This window comes from Podarcis filfolensis, assembly GCF_964270895.1.
Source record: "Podarcis filfolensis genome assembly, chromosome: 2".
Taxonomy (NCBI): Eukaryota; Metazoa; Chordata; class Lepidosauria; order Squamata; family Lacertidae; genus Podarcis; species Podarcis filfolensis.
The window spans coordinates 113,107,326-113,128,259 of record NC_139605.1 but is presented as its reverse complement, the minus strand read 5'-3'; the positions used below and the strand labels follow the sequence as shown (position 1 = coordinate 113,128,259).

At 47.6% G+C, this 20,934-nt stretch overlaps 2 protein-coding genes across 6 annotated transcripts; one reads left to right on the top strand and one right to left on the bottom strand.

Annotated features, from left to right (window-relative positions):
- The first annotated feature begins 2,585 nt into the window (after positions 1-2,585).
- On the top strand, positions 2,586-9,838 carry PFDN5 (prefoldin subunit 5). Its single transcript, XM_083599544.1, has 6 exons — positions 2,586-2,755; positions 5,766-5,868; positions 6,259-6,290; positions 7,708-7,782; positions 9,180-9,285; positions 9,395-9,838. The coding sequence occupies exons 1-6, from the start codon at positions 2,684-2,686 to the stop codon at positions 9,472-9,474; spliced, it is 468 nt and encodes a 155-aa protein (XP_083455670.1). The 5' UTR covers positions 2,586-2,683; the 3' UTR covers positions 9,475-9,838.
- A 1,936-nt stretch (positions 9,839-11,774) lies between these two features.
- On the bottom strand, positions 11,775-17,539 carry LOC310755938 (uncharacterized protein). Of its 5 annotated transcripts, none has more exons than XM_083599477.1 (3): positions 16,961-17,539; positions 14,050-14,162; positions 11,775-13,408 (listed from the first exon to the last, which is right to left on the bottom strand). In XM_083599477.1, the coding sequence occupies exons 2-3, from the start codon at positions 14,123-14,125 to the stop codon at positions 12,597-12,599; spliced, it is 888 nt and encodes a 295-aa protein (XP_083455603.1). In that variant the 5' UTR covers positions 14,126-14,162; positions 16,961-17,539; the 3' UTR covers positions 11,775-12,596. The 5 variants fall into 5 exon arrangements, with proteins under 5 accessions (XP_083455603.1, XP_083455600.1, XP_083455602.1 ...); XM_083599474.1 differs by having other exon boundaries at positions 14,050-14,165; positions 16,961-17,538; XM_083599476.1 differs by having other exon boundaries at positions 14,050-14,165; positions 17,034-17,538.
- Positions 17,540-20,934: the final 3,395 nt, after the last annotated feature.

The window sequence follows — 20,934 nt, the reverse complement described above, 5'->3', positions numbered from 1 at the left end:
TGCTCCGGTGCTGCTGAAAACATGCAGGAGGGAGAGAGAGAGAGAGAGAGAGAGAGAGAGAGAGAGAGAGAGAGAGAGAGAGAGAGAGAGAGAGAGAGAGCTGGCTGGCTTGGGTGGGTAGGTGAGGGAAAACTTTTGCCTTCCTTTCCTCCCTCCCGTTATACCCCTCTCCTGCATTCTTAGCCAGCTGCTTCTCTGCACACCCCTCTCGTGCTCCTTGTCCATTCTGTATTTTTCCTTCCTTCCCCACTTAAAATGTGGTTACAAAGCATGGATCCACATGGATCCTCAGGATCTTTGCATTGGGTCACCCCAAATTCACCATCAGATCACATAGCATGTCCATGGCTACAGCCTGCCCCCCAAAAATCACACACGCACTGTTGCCTGGGGCTGCAATGGTGCAAAAATGTGGTTAAAAAGCATGGATCCACATGGATCCTCAGGATCTTTGCATTGGGTCACCCCAAATTCACCATCAGATCACATAGCATGCCCATGGCTACAGCCTGCCCCCCAAAAATCACACACGCACTGTTGCCTGGGGCTGCAATGGTGCAAAAATGTGGTTAAAAAGCATGGATCCACATGGATCCTCAGGATCTTTGCATTGGGTCACCCCAAATTCACCATCAGATCACATAGCATGTCCATGGCTACAGCCTGCCCCCCCCCAAATCACGCACCCACTGTTGCCTGGGGCTGCAATGGTGCAAAAACGTGGTTACAAAACATGGATCCTCAGGATCTTTGCATTGGGTCACCCCAAATTCACCATCAGAGCACATAGCATGTCCATGGCTACAGCCTGCCCCCCCCAAAAAAATCACACACCCACTGTTGCCTGGGGCTGCAATGGTGCAAAAACGTGGTTACAAAGCATGGATCCACAGGGATTCTCAGGATTTTTGCATTGGGTCACCCCAAATTCACCATCAGATCACATGTCTGTGGCCACAGCATGAAGCACAAAAATGATACATCCACTGTTTCATTCAGAATGTTTTTTCCCTTGTTTTCCTCCTCTTAAAACGATGTGCGTGTTATGGTCAGGTGCGTGTTATCGAGCGAAAAATACGGTAAATTGAGATTTGGCACCCTACAACTATGTTCTTACAAATAGGCTTCATTGAACACAACTAAAACTACCTTTTACAGTTAAGATGATGGAAAAAACCTCTACCTCATCCAGCAACGAGTTCCCCAAGGGCCTCCTGATTTGATTATTCAGATTCTGGGTCATAAATAGTGGAATTTCTCCATGTTAAGAGAAGATATACAGGCACTGGTGTAAAAATCAGAAGCGGACAGGCCTAGAAACTCCCTATGGTGACAATGCTTTGAAACATGCATGCCTGCTCCATCCCAAAAGAAATTAGAGCTTAAGATGACTTTTTTTAAAAGGCATTTTTGAAATGCCCCATGGCAAGGAAAAATTCAAGTGTGTCTTACAGGTTCCACTTATGCCAGTGTTTTGAAAGCAGTGTGTCCTGTAGAAAACAAAATACACAATGGTTTAAAAAATGCATGGGTGCTGTTAATTTGCCATTGAAGTTTGGATCACGAACAAGAATAGTCGCACCGCCCCATCATGAAGAAACAGTGCTGTGGCATTTCTGCCTGCTGCTGTTGTTTAGTCGGGTCCGACTCTTCGTGACCCCCTGGACCAGAGCATGCCAGGCACTCCTGTCTTCCACTGCCTCCCACAGTTTGGTCAGACTCATGCTAGGAGCTTCAAGATCACTGTCCAACCATCTTGTCCTCTGTCGTCCCCTTCTCCTTGTGCCCTCCATCTTTCCCAACATCAGAGTCTTTTCCAGGGAGTCTTCTCTTCTCATGAGGTGGCCAAAGTATTGGAGCCTTAGCTTCAGGATCTGTCCTTCCAGTGAGCACTCAGGGCTGATTTCCTTCAGAATGGAGAGGTTTGATCTTGCAGTCCATGGGACTCTCAAGAGTCTCCTCCAGCACCATAATTCAAAAGCATCAATTCTTCGGCGATCAGGCTTCTTTATGGTCCAGCTCTCACTTCCATACATCACTACTGGGAAAACCATAGCTTTAACTATACGGACCTTTGTTGGCAAGGCGATGTCTCTGCTTTTTAAGATGCTGTCTAGGTTTGTCATCACTTTCCTCCCAAGAAGCAGGCGTCTTTTAATTTCGTGGCTGCTGTCACCATCTGCAGTGATCATGGAGCCCAAGAAAGTGAAATCTCTCACTGCCTCCATTTCTTGCCAGGAGGTGATGGGACCAGTGGCCATGATCTTCTACTTGTTATGCAGCCTTTTTTAGAGTGTCAACTCATCTCCTTTTTATCTGCAAAGTCACAAGCTCCCGCCCCAGTCTCCCCTTCGACTGATTCTAACAAAAATTAAGAAACAGGTTCGTCCAACGGAGCAAAACAACTTTGAGCCGAATCACGAATCACCTGGACATCCTTACATAAATTCTCTATGTAGCCTCCTCGCCACTCTCGCCCCGCAGGAGAAGGACGTCGACATGCAACCGGAAGTGAGGGCGCCGTGCGGCATTGCCCGGCTGGCTCCTCTTTGGCAGTTGCTAGGGAGGCGGGGCGGAGCTTCCGGTAGGTGCCGAGTCCCAATAGGCGGACTGATCATAGACTCCGCCGGCTGGAGAGGACGCCTGGCGCGGAAGGGCGCCTTTCCCCCCCTCGCCTCCCAAGATGGCGCAGCAGGTGAACATCACGGAGCTTTCGCTGCCGCAGCTGGAGGTGCTGAAGAACCAGCTGGACCAGGTGAGGGAAGGAGCCTTAGCGACTGGGGGCGAGAGGGTCGGGTGGGGAATGAACGGCCGGCCGCTTCCCGCTCAAAGTCGCCTGAGGCGGGAGAGGGAGGTTGGGCGGCCGCGCCTAAGGCAGCCAAGTGGTAGGAAATGAATCGGGGATTTAGAGCAGAGATGGGGAACCTGCGCTTTCCTCTCCCCGCCCCACAAAAAAACCCCCTTCCAAGGCTCTGCTGGACTGCGACTCCCATCAGCCCCAGCGAGCATAGCCAGTGGTTGGGGGTGATGGGAGTTGGAGTCCCAACGGCCAGGTTCCCCACACTCGATTCAAGGCATTTTTGAAATGCCCCATGGCAAGGGAAAATTCAAGTGTGTCTTACAGGTTCCCTTTATGCCCGTGTTTTGAAAGCAGTGTGTCCTGTAGAAAACAAATACATAATGGTTTTTTAAAAAATGCATGGGGTTAATTTGCCATTAAAGTTTGGGTCAAAATTCAAACAAGAATACAGTGGTACCTCGGGTTACATATGCTTCAGGTTACATACGCTTCAGCTTACAGACTCCGCTAACCCAGAAATAGTGCTTCAGGTTAAGCACTTTGCTTCAGGATGAGAACAGAAATCGTGCTCCGGCAGCAGCGGGACGCCCCATTAGCTAAAGTGGTGCCTCGGGTTAAGAACAGTTTCAGGTTAAGTACGGACCTCCGGAACGAATTAAGTACTTAACCTGAGGTACCGCTGTAGTCGCACCACCCCATCAGAAAAGGCCAATGCTATCCTAGGCTGCCTCAGCGGAAATATAGTGCCCCAGGGATCAAGGGAAGTCATCGGATTGCTCTTATTCTGCCTTGGGTCAGACCACGCCTGGAAGAGCTGTGTCCGATTCCGGGCACCACAGTTTAAGATGCTTGGAAGCAAAGGAGGGCAAATCAAGACGATCGAGGGTCTTGCAAAATGAGGAATGGTTGAGGGGGGTTGGGTATGTTTAACCTGGAAAAGAAGAGACCGAGAGGAGTTAGGATTGCCACCTTCAACTATCTCAAGGGCTGCCACATGGAGGATGGAGCGAGCTTGCTCCAGAGGCCACAACCTGAAGCAACGGATTCAAGTTACGAGAAAGGAGACTCCTGCTAAACATCAGGAAGTAATTTCTGACATCGTTCGATAGTGGAAGGGACTCCCTTGGGAGGTTGTGGGCGCTCCTTCCTTGGAGGTTTTTGATCTGTCATAGATGCTTTATTTGAGATTCCTGCATTGCAGGGGGTTGGACTAGATGACCCTTTGAGTTCGTTTCAACTCTACAATTCTATGATACTTGAAAGTATTTTTTCTTTCCAGTAGCACCTTAAAGACCAACTAAGTTAGTTCTTGGTATGAGCTTTCGTGTGCATGCACACTTCGTCAGATACACATCTGTGTATCTGACGAAGTGTGCATGCACACGAAAGCTCATACCAAGAACTAACTTAGTTGGTCTTTAAGGTGCTACTGGAAAGAAAAAATTTTTTTTGTTTTGACTATGGCAGACCAACACGGCTACCTTTCTGTAACTTGAAAGTATGTTCCACAGGACTCAGTGGGGGCATGCTCCCCAGTCAGTGTGGATCAGGATGCAACTCGGCCTCCTTTTTGCAAGGTCTCCAGTGGAAGGGAGAAGGGCCAGAATCAAGGGTTGGGGGTGGGAAGATAAAGCTAAATTCTTCACTTGAGCAGCGTTTAGTGAACACCTCTGAGCTTCCTGCCTCATCATCCTGTGAAGCTCAGGATCTGAGCCTCAGGGGATCTGGGTATCCCTATTCTCAGGAGGGGACGCGGGTGGCGCTGTGGGTTAAACCACAGAGCCTAGGAAGGTTGGCAGTTTGAATCCCCATGACGGGGTGAGCTCCCATTGTTCGGTCCCTGCTCCTTGCCAACCTAGCAGTTTGAAAGCACATCAAAGTGCAAGTAGATAAATAGGTACCGCTCCAGTTGGAAGGTAAATGGCGTTTCCGTGTGCTGCTCTGGTTCGCCAGAAGCAGCTTAGTCATGCTGGCCACATGACCCGGAAGCTGTACGCCAGCTCCCTCGGCCAGTAAAGCGAGATGAGTGCCGCAACCCCAGAATCGGCCACGACTGGACCTAATCAGTCAGGGGTCCCTTTACCTTACTCTCAGGAGTACCATAATGCTTTTGAAGCAGAGGGCTTTGAGTAAGATTGGATCTCCATGAACTTTAGATTTTTTGTAACCTACCTACCTCTTTCCTGTGGAGATCAATCCCTTGCAAATATTTGCGTAGTACATGCATGCTTTCTTTTTTTGTCACTTCCTTGACCTGGTTTGTGATGCAATGGGAAGATCAGGTAGCCTCAGTCTTCATTGTCTTCTGTATTTCAGTACAGTGGTGCCCCGCAAGACGAATGCCTCGCAAGACGGAAAACCCGCTAGACGAAAGGGTTTTCCGTTTTGGAGGTGCTTCGCAAAACGAATTTCCTATGGGCTTGCTTCGCAAGACGAAAATGTCTTGCGAGTTCCTGCGGGGTTTTTTTCCTCCCCCCCCCTTTTCCCAAGCCGCTAAGCCACTTATCAGCAGATCCGCTAAGCCGCTTAACAGCTGATCCGCTAAGCCGCTTATGAGCGGATCCACTAAGACGCTAATAGCGCTAATCCACTAAGCCGCTAATGGGCTTGCTTCGCAAGACGAAAAAACCGCAAGACGAAGAGACTCGCGGAACGGATTCTTTTCGTCTTGCGAGGCACCACTGTAATCCTTTCTACATTTTTATGTTATCCTCCTGTTAAGAGATTGGGAGGGATGAATCACCCCCCTCACTTTGTAGTCTTTCCCCTCCTCCAAGTGATTGCAGAACTTTGTGAGTGTCCTCCAACGCTTACAGGGCTTTTTGATGGGAGCAGTTGGTGTTTCATTGAAGCGATATCCCACCATTACTAGAGTAATGTTTGTAGTACTTATAGTAGAATAGTGGCCCCTGGTGGCAACAAAGTTATTTGATGCTGAGCCTTGATTCTTGTATGCCTTCTATAGGAAGTGGAGTTCCTTTCTTCATCCATTGCACAACTTAAGGTGGTGCAGACAAAATATGTGGAAGCCAAGGACTGTCTGACAGTTTTGAATAAAACCAATGAAGGCAAGTGACTCTTTATTTTAAAATTTATATCCTGCTTCCCCGCCCCCGAAAAAGAGGAATTCAAAGTGGGTTACAACAATGAAAATGCAGAACATTGACACAAATACTAAAAGCTAGTAGTGATGTATAATGAGTGTGTTAACTTTAGGTCAAATATCTTCCTTGTTCCACTCCTTAGAATATGAGTGAAACATACCTTACTGTGGTTTCTTAGAAAATGGTATGAAAGATGATATGAAGGAGCTCAATGGTAGTTCCTTCAACTTAATTTTTTTTATGTTTTACAAAAGTAACCAATAAAATACATGGTGCAATTGGATTCTGACTTTAATAAATCATTATTGTGGAGATGCTCTGTAATGTAAACGTCCTATATTTTTGTCTCATCAGGTAAAGAGCTACTGGTCCCACTTTCCAGCTCTGTATCCTTTCCTCAAGGAGTTGGTGGTATGGCAGCAGCACAGCCTACCGTGCAAAACCTTTCTCCCTTAAGCAGCCATTCTTTTCCTATAATTTGACCATTGAATTAATCTGCAACAAAGTGTCTAGAACAGGCACGGAGAACCTGTGGTTTGCAGATGTAGCTGAACTACAGCTCCCATCATCCTAACCATTGGCCTTGTTGGATGGGCCTAAAAGGAGTTGGAGTCCAACAATATCTGGAGAGCCACAGGCTCCCGAGCCCTGGCATAAAACTTTTCAGGGAGCAACATCTCTCAGAAGCCTTCCATCCTCTCATCTGCGACCACATTTGTGGAGATACCTTATTAGAAGAGTGGAAACGTCTCATAGTTCTCTCTGGAGCCCGTTTCATGGTTCAGAGTAAAAGCCTTTAGCCTTTGGGAGTTGTTCAGCAGCTGGATTGAGCAGGTACATCTTGCACTGGCCACCTGGATTTTTTATCTTCAGCACTTTCGTACTCCTATTCCCCGTGGTTCTTGATTTTTGTCCAACTACCCCAACTGTTAGGGACGTGGGTGGCGCTGTGGGTTAAACCACAGAGCCTAGGACTTGCCGATCAGAAGGTCGGCGGCTCGAATCCCCGCGACGGGGTGAGCTCCTGTTGCTCTGTCTCTGCTCCTGCCAACCTAACAGTTCGAAAGCACGTCAAAGTGCAAGTAGATAAATAGGTACCGCTCCGGCGGGAACGGCATTTCTGTGCACTGCTCTGGTTTCGCCAGAAGCAGCTTAGTCATGCTGGCCACATGGCCCGGAAGCTGTATGCCGGCTCCCTCGGCCAATAAAGCGAGATGAGCGCTGCAATCCCAGAGTCGGTCATGACTGGACCTAATGGTCAGGGGTCCCTTTACCTTTACCTTTTTACCCCAACTGTTTTTGGACAAATGATTGGTTTTGGAATAAGCGGTACACATTTGTTTAAACCAAAGTTGAATGGTTTTAAGTAAGTCGGCTGCAGTTGGAGAATGGCCCCCCCCCGGGAACTGTATCCCCAGTTGTTTTGACAACTCATGCCTTTAATAATGTTGGATATTTTACATATGTCATAATGGAGACTTGAGTGTCCGTGATGTCAGCTTATAACTGTGACCTCATCGTATCATGTGGTGCTGCAACCTCAGGCTTAAATATCATTTGCATTTTCAGGCTAAAACAGCTCACTGGGCTGCTGTTGACCAATCAAGGTAAAATATCCAGTCTTGTTTGGATTGAGCTTCTATGTATTGGCTGTCATCCCGTCCGTTGGTAAGACATCAATCTCGCACATGGTAGCTTGGGCATCCGTGTGGTCCACATGGAAGAGCCACACACAGGTTGTGGGTTACCTGCATGTCACATGGTTCCTCCCTGTTCCTTCTGCGTTTCCTTAACCTCTCACAGATGTACGTTCCTGGGAAGCTTTCTGATGTTACCAATGTCTTGATAGATGTAGGAACAGGTTACTATGTAGAAAAGGTAAGACTTCCGTTTCTTGAGATTCACGTGGAATTCTTATTAAAGCAGCTGCATGGTTTGAGTTCATGTGAAATGTTGGGGCCTGCTATGGTCCAATGCTCCAGTACTTTCTGCCTTGAACTGTTGGGTTGAGTTGAACCGTTCTCAAGGCATATTTTGGTATTCTGCCTGAATGGACTGTTTCTGGGACTCTCAATATGGATGCGTTTTTGTGGGGCCCTGAAGGCTTATCAGCCTGCCCTCTTTGTCACATTTCCCATCATGTGTGTCTGGGCCAGGGGATGGGAGGCAATGTCATTGAGAAATAAAAATAACATACTAGAACCTCACAATTACAGCATAAATCATATAATATAATTAACAAAACAATTGCAATATTAACAAACCAGCAACTAGAAAATAAGCTAAGAATCACAATAACAGCATAAGTCATATTATATGATTAACAAATCAGTAAGGCATTTATAACCTATATAACAATATTAACAAAATAACAACTAAAAAAATAAGCTAAGCATTATTAAGTTCATACAGAAACACACTCTCTTACCTCCAATGACTCATAAAACTTTGGCTCTATTCAGTTCATTAAAATAGAATTCTGTTAAGGAGGAAGCTTTCATTTCATATGTAATATCTGTGCCTGTAGATTGCATCAAAGATTTATGCTGCTAGTGTGCCTGGAAGAGCACATTCCCTCCATGGGAATTAGTAAGAAAAATGGAATTGGGCACCAACAATGGGCTCCTCAACAGTTTTTGGTCCCAGCAAATGCTCAATTCTGCCCATTGTTTTTTCTGGCTGTCTCTATAAGATTGGTAAATGGATTCCAGTGTGGATTGGTCCAATAGTATGGATTCACTGTGTGTTGCTGGGGAGCTGATGCCATGGGCCCTTTCAACATTCTGAGATAGATCCGTTTTTTGATAGTGACCACACCATCCGGCATCCGATATGAAATGGCCCTTGAATAGACTTGTTACTGGAACAGGTCTAACCTGAAAAGGAACAAATGTTCCTCTTTGGGCATTATGTCTGACAAATTTGAAAGAGAAGGCCAAACAGTTCCCGTAAGACTAGTAAAATTTCTTAGCAGGGGTTTCGTATATCCAAAGAGATAGACTCTAGGGCAGGTGCGAGTATAAAAGATTCAGAGCATGTGAGACTGTTTAAGGGTTTAAGTCAGGCCTCCCGTATGTTGTTGGACTACAGCTCCCATCATCCTTTGCTGACTGGGGCGGATGGGAGTTGTAGTCCACAGCATTTGGAAGGGCACCAGATTGGAGAATTCAAAATTGTTTTGAATATGCCTCCTTAGCGGTTTAAGGGTCTGGCTCAACATCCTTTGTCTAGAAAGCTATTTTGACGATATCCACCAAATGCATTTGATGTTGCAGTCAGTGGACGACGCCAGAGATTTCTTCAAGAGGAAGATTGATTTCCTGACGAAACAGATGGAGAAAATCCAGCCGGCGCTCCAGGAGAAGCACGCAATGAAGCAAGGTGGGGCCTGAGGGCAGGCAAAGCCCTGGAATTGGTGAGGCTCCATTTTGATCCGAGCAGCTGTGGCTGGGGTGAAGTTCTTTACTCTTCTTTGCTTCTTCTTTTGCAGCTGTAATAGAGATGATGAGCCATAAGATTCAGCAACTAACAGCAGCGGGGACCTCACAGGCAGCCGCAACAAAGGCCTAGCAAACACTGGTCACACACATGCCTTCGCAGTTCACCATTTTGTGATGTAAACCCAATTTTGCTGCCCCAGGACGCAGCTCTCCATTCAGCTGTGCAACTGAGGGTGAGGAGGGGGTGGGGCATTAGTTGCTTTAATAAATACGGGATTGTGATATAACAAAATCTTTTATGGGAACAATGACCATTTTGAGGATCCCATCCTTTTAAGGCGACGGGCTTTCGCCAGTTTTATTCTTGGGGTGGTTGTTATGTATTGCCGATTGTGACATGAGATGGCCTTTCATTTTTAAAGCCCAGTGGGGAATTTTTGTCACTTGTAAATGGAATTGTACAAAATAAATTGGTAGGATGAGAGAAAATGCAATGTGTGTGGACCCGCTAGTGTGATCTTCAGAAATGGGAGGCGAAGGCAAGGAACTGGGAAATAGAAGTGAGCAGCTGTTAACCTCTTTAGATCTTGGGCAAATAACATTAATCAGATATATGTATGAAATGATATTGAGGGAGAATATGTCTATGTCCTAGGGCTGAGTATTGGATTGTACATTCACTAGGTATCTTAATAATAATAATAATAATAATAATAATAATAATAATAATAATAAATTTATTATTTATACCCCGCCCATCTGGCTGAGTTTCCCCAGCCACTCTGGGCGGCTTCCAATCGAGTGTTAAAAACAATACAGCCTTAAATATTAAAAACTTCCCTAAACAGGGCTGCCTTCAGATGCCTTTTAAAGATAAGATAGCTGCTGATTTCCTTCACATCTGAAGGGAGGGTGTACCACAGGGCGGGCGCCACCACCGAGAAGGCCCTCTTACTGTGGTCATAAGCATATTTATTCCCAAGTAAATCCAATAGGGCTGGTTTGCCTAGCGTTACAAAGCACTGCAAGCATTGGACTCACATACTTTCCCCCCCTTATCCTCTGCTGCAGCATCAAGGAGGAGTCCAGAAGCATTTTGTTTCTGTTCTAGAATAGGTACAACCATCCGTGTCATCTTAACCTGGACAAACTAGTTAACTGTAACAATGATTGGTTGACAGAAGCAAACCTAAGACCCTTAGGGGCGCACTCATATAACAAGTCCCACAAGCACCAGTGCCTTTGTCCCTTCTCTTTCCCAAATTGGCTTGGTGGAGAGCTCACAGAACAGCATGGGGGGGGGGGGAATTGTTCCATCTGGAAAGCTGAAATGCTTGCACTGTCTGAATGATTGCCATAGCACTATGCTGAATTTCAAAGTTTATGAAGCTTACTTGCTTCAGCCAGAGGGCAAGGAACATCCAGGCTTCCTGAAGTTCATTCCGTTAATGCTAAACCTATGGGCCTCCAGTTGGGACTTTCAACTCCCATCATCTTACACCAGCATGGCCAGTAACTGGGAGTCCAACACCATCTGGAATGCCTCAGCTTCCCTGTCTCTGCATTAAACCATGGTTGAGCTATATCCAAATGCAGCTATAGAATTCAATAAGCCCCTAACACTTTCAGCCTGCAATCCTAAAGCACGTTAGTACTATCTCCTCCATATAGAGACATTTCGTAGTTGTGTCAGCAGCCTGAATCTGTATACCTCTCATTCACTTTTCTCCCTGTGTGATGAAGGACTACAGTGGTACCTCTGGTTACGTACTTAATTCATTCCGGAGGTCCGTTCTTAACCTGAAACTGTTCTTAACCTGAAGCACCACTTTAGCTAATGGGGCCTCCCGCTGCCACTGCGCCGCCGCTGCACGATTTCTGTTCTCATCCTGAAGCAAAGTTCTTAACCCAAGGTAATATTTCTGGGTTAGCAGAGTCTGTAACCTGAAGCGCCTGTAAACTGAGGTACCACTGTATTTCTAAGTTTTCTCAGGAAACCAGAAAGCAAAGATGTTTCATTTTATGGGGGGGGGGGGAGACAGCAACTTTCCTCCCCTGCAGGAACCCTCAACATCTAAAGGACTCGCTTATAGGCCAGGTAATACTGTTACTACTATTGTAGAGGTCTATCCTCTGTAGTTTTTGCTTGACTATAGTTGATAAAGTATGCTTGTAGTAATATAGTGATAGGTAGAGAAATGTGGGTATGCAAAAAGTATTTATCAGGAGAGGAACATGAGGCTGGGAAGACCAAGACCTATCTATGAAAACTGTCTTTTGCATAACTAGAATCCATCGCCATAAACACAAGGAACAGCTTTAAAATGAACTACGTTCTGCCCCAGATGCCCAGTTTGTACCCTGCACTGCAAAAAAAAAGACTTGCTATGTTCTCTTGTTGGTCTTAAACGTCTTCTAGTCCATAGTGTCTCCTTTTCTTCTTCTTCTGTACAGCCCATCAGCCACCACAGTCTCCCAGTGACTGGCCTTTTTATCAGTGCTGTTCATCTCCTGTTCAGAATTTGGTCCATCTTCCCATTCCGCCACATTGCCTACCTTTGTCTCTCGAACTGCCCTTGTTCAATGACAAACTTCTGAAAGAAAGAACGAGTTTGGCACTTTGAGATCAGGAGATACACAAAACTTTTATTTCACAAGGTTTTGTTCAATCTCCCTGTCCCCTCCTCAACTGCCGTCCAATCTCCCCTGCCTCAATGGTCCATGCTCCTTCCCTGAGGCAACTCAGTTCTGCTGCGAGATGCTTCCTCGTCTGAATTCTTTCTTCCATCCAAGTCTCAGGGAGACTTGCTGACTGGATCTCTTCCCCCTCCCTCCCCTTGAAGGTTTTCTATTATGGCTTCTAACTAAAGAATCCCCCCTCCCAACACACATTGTATGTACAGGAGGAGGGTCCAGGGCCTGTAGATTCTCAGCAGGTGAGTTAGTTGTGCTCCGCTTTCATTCTGCCCCACCGGCAGTTCGAGATCTGGGCTGCAACCAGTCTCTCTCCCGACACGGGCCTGAAGTCCAAGCTCTGAGCCCTGTCTTCTCTTCTTCTTCCCTCCTCCTCCTCTTCTTCCTCGTCACCACCCAGTGGATTTTGCACGTTGGCCCCATCAGGGCCTTTGACCTGGTCAAGCGACACCCAGGTTGCAGTCCAGAGTCACCTCGGACCCCAACCTGTAGTCTTCAGGCCGCAAGCCTGGGCATCGACGTTTGGAATTCCTATCCCGCAGGGGGGAACGAAAAACCTCAACGCACAAAGATGGGCTTGTGCACTCTCTTGTGGCGGATGAGCGTGGTTCTCTTGGTGAAACACTCTCCGCACTCCACGCAAATGAAGGGCTCCGAGGGGGCGACGCCATGGTGAGCCACACGGTGGCGCTCCACCTCAGAAGGTGCCCGGAAGCGCTGCCCACATTCTGGGCAAGGGTGCCCGATGGGAGAGTCCGTGTCATGGCGCAGGCGCTGGTGTTTGACCAGGCCGGCCGTGTGCGCAAAGCCCCGCCCGCACTCGGGGCAGCGGAACGGCCGGGCACCCGTGTGCGTCCTCCGGTGCTTGGCCAGGTTCTTGCTTTGGGTGAAGCTGCGCCCGCAGTCCCCGCACGTGTAAGGGCGCTCTCCCGTGTGTATGCGCTGGTGCTGGATGAGATTGGAGCTCCAGCTGAAGCTCTTGCCGCAGTCCCGGCAGACGTAGGGCTTTTCGCCGGTGTGTGTGCGCCGGTGCTGCACCAGGTGCGAGTTCTGTGAGAAGCTCTTGCCGCAGTCGGTGCAGGTGCTGGGCCGCTCGCCAGTGTGCGTGCGCTGGTGCCGCAGCAGCTTCGACCAGTGGCTGAAGCTCTTGCCGCACTCGTTGCAGATGAAGGGGCGCTGCTTGGTGGAGCGCGAGACCACGGCGGCGGCAACCGCCCCCTCGCCCTCGCCATAGCTGTCTGGGGCTAGCGGGCTCCCCTGCCTGTCTGCTGCTGATCCTTCCTGCTGGGAATTTGCCTTCCAGTTGGACTGTCCATGCTGAATGCTGGATTGGATGGTCTCATGCTCCAGATCATCTTCACTTTTGTCAGCTGTAAGGGAAAAGAGCCACATAGATCAGCCACAGGAGCAATGCACCAAGACCCACAAGCTGATCCCCAGAAGTCAGAAGAACGGGTCTTTAAGTCTAAGGCTTTCAAAAATGGGAACCCACCAGGGCCGAGTTTAAAAACAGCCACACACCTGCTCCTAGATAACCCAAGTGTTATGAAAAAGCTAATGGTACGGCCCACATTTATTATGATAGTTTGTATAATTTCTCCCATTTGGCTTAGTTTTATTGCACCATTCCTACTATTTTCCCTAAGTGGCCAGGAAAAGCTGGTTTGGTTTAAACTTGCCAGTGGTTGCCCTGTCTGCATGCAAAACACCAAAATGATAGCTAGTGTGTTTGCCCATGACCCTTTTCTACATTTCAAGTTCAACTTCAAGTTTACCTTCCTGCTGGAGCGGTACCTATTTATCTACTTGCACTTTGACGTGCTTTCGAACTGCTAGGTTGGCAGGAGCAGGGACCGAACATTGGGAGCTCACCTCGTTGCAGGGATTCGAACCGCCAACCTTCCAATCGGCAAGCCCTAGGCTCAGTGGTTTAGACCAGGGCGTAATAAAAATGTTGTAATAACAATAATAGGATCCACACAAGGATGTGCAACTGGGCCAAGCATCTCACCTACGTAGACTCTCCGTACAATCCCGCCATCATCTGAGTTGTGGATCTCCACACGACCTGGGTCTTCACAGTCCATCTCAAAGAGCTTTTCCCCCCTCCAAGCCAGAATGTTACTGCTATGGGGGGAATGAGAGAGTTGAAATCAGATGAAGTATCAAGCATTTCTGGAGTTGGTAACAGTTGTTCACAAACAAGCAGTTCTGGGCAAAAGGGAACATAATTGTCTACAGCTTGAGATCGCTCAGCCTCTCCTCTGTCTAACAAGCCATGCTCTCTCTTGTCTTCTGGTGGGAGCCACGCTGGTACAGCGAGGCCTATCTAGCTCTGCTAATCTATGACCTCCACTTGGGAGGACTCAACCTCTACACCGAAAAGTGCCAAGGCTTCACAAAATGGCACGCTCTGATCGAAAAGCCCTGTCCTCTAAAGCCCACCCTGCTCAGCGCTGACCAACATGCACTCTGCGCACGTCAAGCAACACTCTTTTTGTAGTGCCTCAACACGTTTCAGGGTTTGAGCCCCAACCTTGAAAATATGTTCCAGGGGTATTCCCAAATCAAACTGTGCCTTGACCACAGAGTACAGAGCAAAAGCACTCCAGTTACCAGTGATTTGAATCTCATCCTTTCACTGGGAACATGAGAACGCCTCCTATCTCACGAGATGGGGAATCAGCTACTTTGTTCTGAAACTACAGCAGTGGTGTAGACCAAGGATGGAGAACCTGTGTCCCTCCACGGACATGTTGGATGTTGGAGTCCAACTCCCATCAGCCCCAGCCGGTATAGCAAACAGGGAAGATGGGAATTGTAGTGCAGGGCCCCGAAGCAGGGTTCAGTGCTACCAGCCCAGCATTTCCTGAAAAGATACAGGGGAAGACTAGTATACAACTTAAACCTTAATTGCTGTTCCACTTTTATTATTTAACAAGGGAGGAGCTATACCAGATAAGTTGCACCCATCATTCATCGGCCCATCTAGCCCAATGTTGCCTACACTGGTTGGCAGCGGCTCTACAGAGTTTTAAGCAGACTTCTCTCCCAACCCTACCTGCAGATGCCAGGGATTGATCCTGCACACAAAACAGGTGCTCTGCTATGAAGTCAAGGCCTCATCCCCTAAGCGGCAGAAACCTGTTATGCTGATCCAACAGGGCTCCTCTTACATTTAACCCAGTATTTCCTGCCCTGACTGGCAGCAGCTCTCCAGGCTCTGAAACAGAGGAGGTCTCCCCCCAAAACCTGCTTCGCCCACTTCTCTTTTAATTGTCCCAGACTGAAGCAGGAACGTTCTGCACGCAAGAGTATATGCTCTCCCGCTGAGTTATGCTCCCGCCCGGTATGCATGCAACCTCCCAACAAAATGTGCTTCAGACTTATTGCTCTATCCATAGGCAACTTTAACCGCTGAATCAATGGATTAAGACCAATTGCGTTTGGCAGGATTCACTGCCAAGAAACTGCATGGGATTGCAGCCATGTAATCAAGCTACTGGTGAGCATATTCCTGTTCTAAAAAATGCTGCCAACTGTAAACCTCCCACAATATGAATCCAGTCAACCAGAAGAACATCGGGGAGTGGGTGGAGATGAGGGCAAAAGAATGATGATGATGAGAAGAAGAAGAAGCTTGTAGCTTGTTGCACATGGGGACCTAGTGACAATGAAAATGAAATAATAATAAGCTTGTTGCACATGCGGACTTAGTAACAAGAAAAATGAAAATCAGGCCACTAATGCCTAACCATCCTTATAAAAAGTAAAGGCTAAAGGGACCCCTGACCATTAGGTCCAGTCGTGGACGACTCTGGGGTTGCGGCGCTCATCTCGCTTTATTGGCCGAGGGCGCTGGCGTACAGCTTCCGGGTCATGTGGCCAGCATGACTAAGCCACTTCTGGCAAACCAGAGCAGCGCACAGAAACGCCGTTTATCTTCCCGCCGGAGCGGTACCTATTTATCTTCTTGCACTTTGACGTGCTTTCGAACTGCTAGGTTGGCAGGAGCAGGGACTGAGCTCAACCCGTCGCGGAGATTCGAACCGCCGACCTTCTGATCTGCAATTCCTAGGCTCTGTGGTTTCACCCACAGCACCATCCTTATAACAACATATTACAGAGGAACGGCCATGTAAGCTCCTTGCACACACACAAACAAATACAAAGACCAATCACGTGGCTGTTGCGCTCAAGCCACAATAAATCTGTTAGCCGCAATACTTAGAGCTTTAAATAGCGTCTTCTAAAGTTAAAAACCAGCCAACAGCACCTTCTCGTACCCCAAACCCCCACCCCCGATTTTGCACCGCTCAGGAAGATAAAGACCCATCCCCACGGCAGCCTTACTCAGCCCCGGAAACCTCTAACTTGATGCCCCGCAGCGATGCCTCGCTGCACCCCCGGAGCCTCAACTTTGAAAATGACAGCTTTCTGTCTCGCCCGAGGTGGCCATCTTGGGATCGAGCAATGTCATTGGGGGCAGAGGCGAGCAAGCAGGTGGTGGAGGAAGAAGGGGGGGGACAATCGGCGGCCAGCCGGACCCCGATATCCTGCAGATCTGAGCCGCGATGCCACATCCCCGGAGAGAGGGAACCATTTCGAGATTGCACCGACGTGAGAACGAGAGAGAGAGACGGGAGCAATGGGAGAAGAACAAGGAAACTCTCAACAAGGGTGGCAAGCAAGGAAGAAATCTGATCAATAATAAGCATGCAAAGTCTTTTGCAAAGTGAAAAAAAGGGCGCAGTGATGCCCACTCGGGATGCGGTTTGCAGAGGGAGGGAGGTCGTGCCTAGCGATGCTCCCCTTGCAAATCTTGCCAATCCCGCTTGCAAATCTTGCAAATGCAATGATTCCCCCCCCCTTCCCGGTATCTCCCACCCCCACTCCCCGCAGATCCCTCGGTTCAAACTCACTTGCCCTGGGAAGATGAAGGAAGCAAGGTAACCCGTTCTGATTTATTTTAATTGTTCCAGACACCACCCCCACCTGAGGCAAGAGAAAGGAGGCTGAGCCACGGCAGCGATTGCACTCCAGCTCAACTCTCAGCTCAGCTCAGGGGGCTGCTGGGAACAGGAAGGTCCCAGTTAGATTTAATCCCCTATTCCACCTCCTCTACGCCGCTGTATTTCCTGGTGATCGCTAGGAAGAGGGAGGTATTGCTAGCTCTATGGTTAAGAGATGGGGAGGGGGGCGGTGTTGTCCTAGTAAATCAGCATGTTTTCTTGAAAAGGAAAGTGGGGTGTCTATATATGCACCCCGAGGGGTGAAAGATGCCGTCGGAAAAGTAGGTGGGCGAGTTTCTTCTCCGTTAGGGACGGGGAGGTCAGCAGCTGGCTGAGAGCTGTTAACTTATATGCAGAATTCATCATGCGAAAGGCTGGGCTGGATGAATCCCAAACCGGGATTAAGATTGCCGGAAGAAATATCAACAACTTCAGATATGCAGATGACACAACCTTGATGGCAGAAAGTGAGGAGGAATTAAAGAACCTTTTAATGAGGGTGAAAGAGGAGAGCGCAAACTTTATAGTCTGAAGCTCAACATCAAAAAAACGAAGATCATGGCCACTGGTCCCATCACCTCCTGGCAAATAGAAGGGGAAGAAATGGAGGCAGTGAGAGATTTTACTTTCTTAGGCTCCATGATCACTGCGGATGGTGACAGCAGCCACGAAAAGACCCCTGCTTCTTGGGAGAAAAGCAATGACAAACCTAGACAGCATCTTAAAAAGCAGAGACATCACCTTGCCACCAAAGGTCCATATAGTAAAAGCTATGGTTTTCCCAGTAGTGATGTATGGAAGTGAGAGCTGGACCATAAAGAAGACTGATCGCCGAAGAATGGATGCTTTTGAATTATGGTGCTGGAGGAGACTCTTGAGAGGCCCATGGACTGCAAGAAGATCAAACCTATCCATTCTGAAGGAAATCAGCCCTGAGTGCTCACTGGAAGGACAGATCCTGAAGCTGAGGCTCCAATACTTTGGCCACCTCATGAGAAGAGAAGACTCCCTGAAAAAGACCCTGATGTTAGGAAAGATGGAGGGCACAAGGAGAAGGGGACGAGAGAGGACGAGATGGTTGGACAGTGTTCTTGAAGCTACCAGCATGAGTTTGACTAAACTGCGGGAGGCAGCGGAAGACAGGAGTGCCTGGCGTGGTCTGATCCATGGGGTCACGAAGAGTCAGACACAACTAAACGACTAAACAACAACAACACCCTTTTCTTTGGCGATGCACCCAGAAGGTGCCAGCAGAAGACCCTCATAGTAGGACCAGGGCCAGCCCACCCACGTGGCAAGATCTTGATGTGGATATCTATTCAGCTGAGATTCCTGCATCATTGCAGAGGGGTGGACTGGATGACCCTTGGCGTCCCTTCCAACTCTACAATTCTGTGATTCCATCTTTGTTCCTCTTATTCCCTGGCGGAGAGGTGGGGCATGTGTGCCATTTTGTGTTGTTGTAAACAAAATCTGCCCTTTTTCCCTTATGGGGTATCCAAGAGCCCGTATAGAGTCCTTATGTGGGCTCCCTATTGGTAGGAGAAAATAACAGAGGCCAACCAGAGTACAGTGGTACCTCAGGTTAAGTACTTAATTTGTTCCAGAGGTCCGTTCTTAACCTGAAACTGTTATAAACCTGAAGCACCACTTTAGCTAATGGGGCCTCCTCCTGCCGCCGCGCCGCCGGAGCCCGATTTCTGTTCTTAACCTGAAGCACTATTTCTGGGTTAGCGGAGTGTGTAACCTGAAGCGTCTGTAACCCAAGGTACCACTGTATATTGAGAAGCAAAGTGGCTAGGAAGCCTGGTCTTTATTGATCTGTTGCAACAGGGTGCTCCCCTCGGACGGAGGAGGACCCAGAACCAAGGTGTGCCTGCCCTTATATAGACATTTTAAATTCCCTGCCCTGGAGCTCAAGACCACCCCTCCATACATCATACATACATCACAATGATGTATGGAAGTGAGAGCTGGACCATAAAGAAGGCTGATCGCCGAAGAATTGGCGCTTTTGAATTATGGTGCTGGAGGAGACTCTTGAGAGTCCCGTGGACTGCAAGAAGATCAAACCTATCCATTCTTAAGGAAATCAGCCCTGAGTGCTCACCAGAAGGACAGATCCTTAAGCTGAGGCTCCACTACTTTGGCCACCTCTTGAGAAGAGAAGACTCCCTGGAAAAGACCCTGATGTTGGGAAAGATGGAGGGCACAAGGAGAAGGGGACGGCAGAGGACAAGATGGTTGGACTGTGTTTTATTACAGTGGTTCGTCTCAGGTGCCAAAATATATTGGGTAGGGTTTTCAGGTAGTTAAGCCCAAGGCCATTAAGCAAAGGAGGACTGGCTTACCCTGCCATACATTGAATAAAGATAATGTCACATTTGTGGTCTGAAGAGGGGGGCCCTGTAACTCCAGAATTTAAAATAATGTAAGGGTACCACTGACAGGATGTGCGTACCACAGCATCCCAGATCATATGGAAAAAAGCCTCATATATTTCAGTGGAAGCAGTGTGAGGAACGTTGTGGTACACTGCATTAATTCCTCCACCACCTATTGATGTACCTGCCAAAGGGTGGAAGTCGACTAAATTTTACACACAAGTAGTCCCACTGGATTTAATGGGAGATGACAGAGGTGGTATACACACTGCTGTTTACTCTAGCTCCTGTATGCTTCGAACGCTGGTGTTTGAAGCATGACGTCTGCCATAATCCATATGTCTTAAATGTACTCAATTTAAGGGTGGAAATGCTTCAAGGGACGTGTTACGGGTTTGGTTTGCAGATCACAGTAAGCCAAACCATGAACGCACAAGCATCTGGGCTCCTAAGGAAGAGATCCCGGACACTTTGCTGCTCCCTGGTTGTTCTGTCGTTGGGATGAGCTAAGCTAAGTATAGTGTGTAGTCTGAACCCAGGCATGTGGGTTAGTTCTCCCAAACAAACCACAAACCATAAACCATAGGACAAGCCTTGGCTACAGCTCTTGGTTTGTCTGAAGAGAGCCAAACCATGAGCTCAGGTTTGGATGACAAGCTAAGCCACGGGTCAGCAAACTTTTTCAGCAGGGGGCCGGTCCACTGTCCCTCAGACCTTGTGGGGGGCCGGACTATATTTTTTTTGGGGGGGGGGAATAAACGAATTCCTATGCCCCATAAATAACCCAGTGGTACATTTTAAATAAAAGCACACATTCTACTCATGTAAAAACACCAGGCAGGCCCCACAAATAACCCAGAGATGCATTTTAAATAAAAGGACACATTCCACTCATGTAAAAACACGCTGATTGCCAGACCGTCCGTGGGCTGGATTTAGAAGGCAATTGGGCCGGATCTGGCCCCCGGGTCATAGTTTGCCTACCCATGCACTAAGCCAAGCCGCAGCACAGCTCAACACAACAGCTAATAAAACAAAAACAAAAAATTATATTTGTGACCACGGCCCCTTGAATGCTATTTGCCCCCAGATGGAAAGAAGAAAATGTCCTGACAAAAGAGGAATGGCGACAGAAACTACTAGATTATGCAGAAATGGCTAAGTTTAACAGAAGAATAAGAAATCAAGAGGACAAAGTTTTTAATAAAGAATGGAAACTGTTTATTGAATATTTACAAGACTATTGTAAACAGATTAAGACATTAGCAGGATTAATGTAAAAATGTGCAGTGATATAAAACATATATTGAATATATGGGATAAATAATAAATAGGTTTAATTTGGAAATGCAGTAAAAATATTATAAACATAAGGAACTGCAGAAAGAGGGGGAGGGAAATCAAAATATGACACATGTAGTAAGTTGCTTTTGAATAGGTTTGTTTGTTGTAAAATGAAAATTATAATATATATTTTTAAAGGAGTAAATTGGCTACCAT

Bases quoted from the DNA above. Each gene is read 5' to 3' on its own strand.
- PFDN5 (XM_083599544.1), top strand. From the start codon at position 2,684: ATGGCGCAGCAGGTGAACATCACGGAGCTTTCGCTGCCGCAGCTGGAG. The intron at 5,869-6,258 runs GCAAGTGACTCT...TTGTCTCATCAG, and splicing joins TTTGAATAAAACCAATGAAG to GTAAAGAGCTACTGGTCCCA. The intron at 6,291-7,707 runs GTATCCTTTCCT...AACCTCTCACAG, and splicing joins TGGTCCCACTTTCCAGCTCT to ATGTACGTTCCTGGGAAGCT.
- LOC310755938 (XM_083599477.1), bottom strand. From the start codon at position 14,125: ATGGACTGTGAAGACCCAGGTCGTGTGGAGATCCACAACTCAGATGAT. The intron at 13,409-14,049 runs GTGAGATGCTTG...TTTCCCTTACAG, and splicing joins TGTACGGAGAGTCTACGTAG to CTGACAAAAGTGAAGATGAT.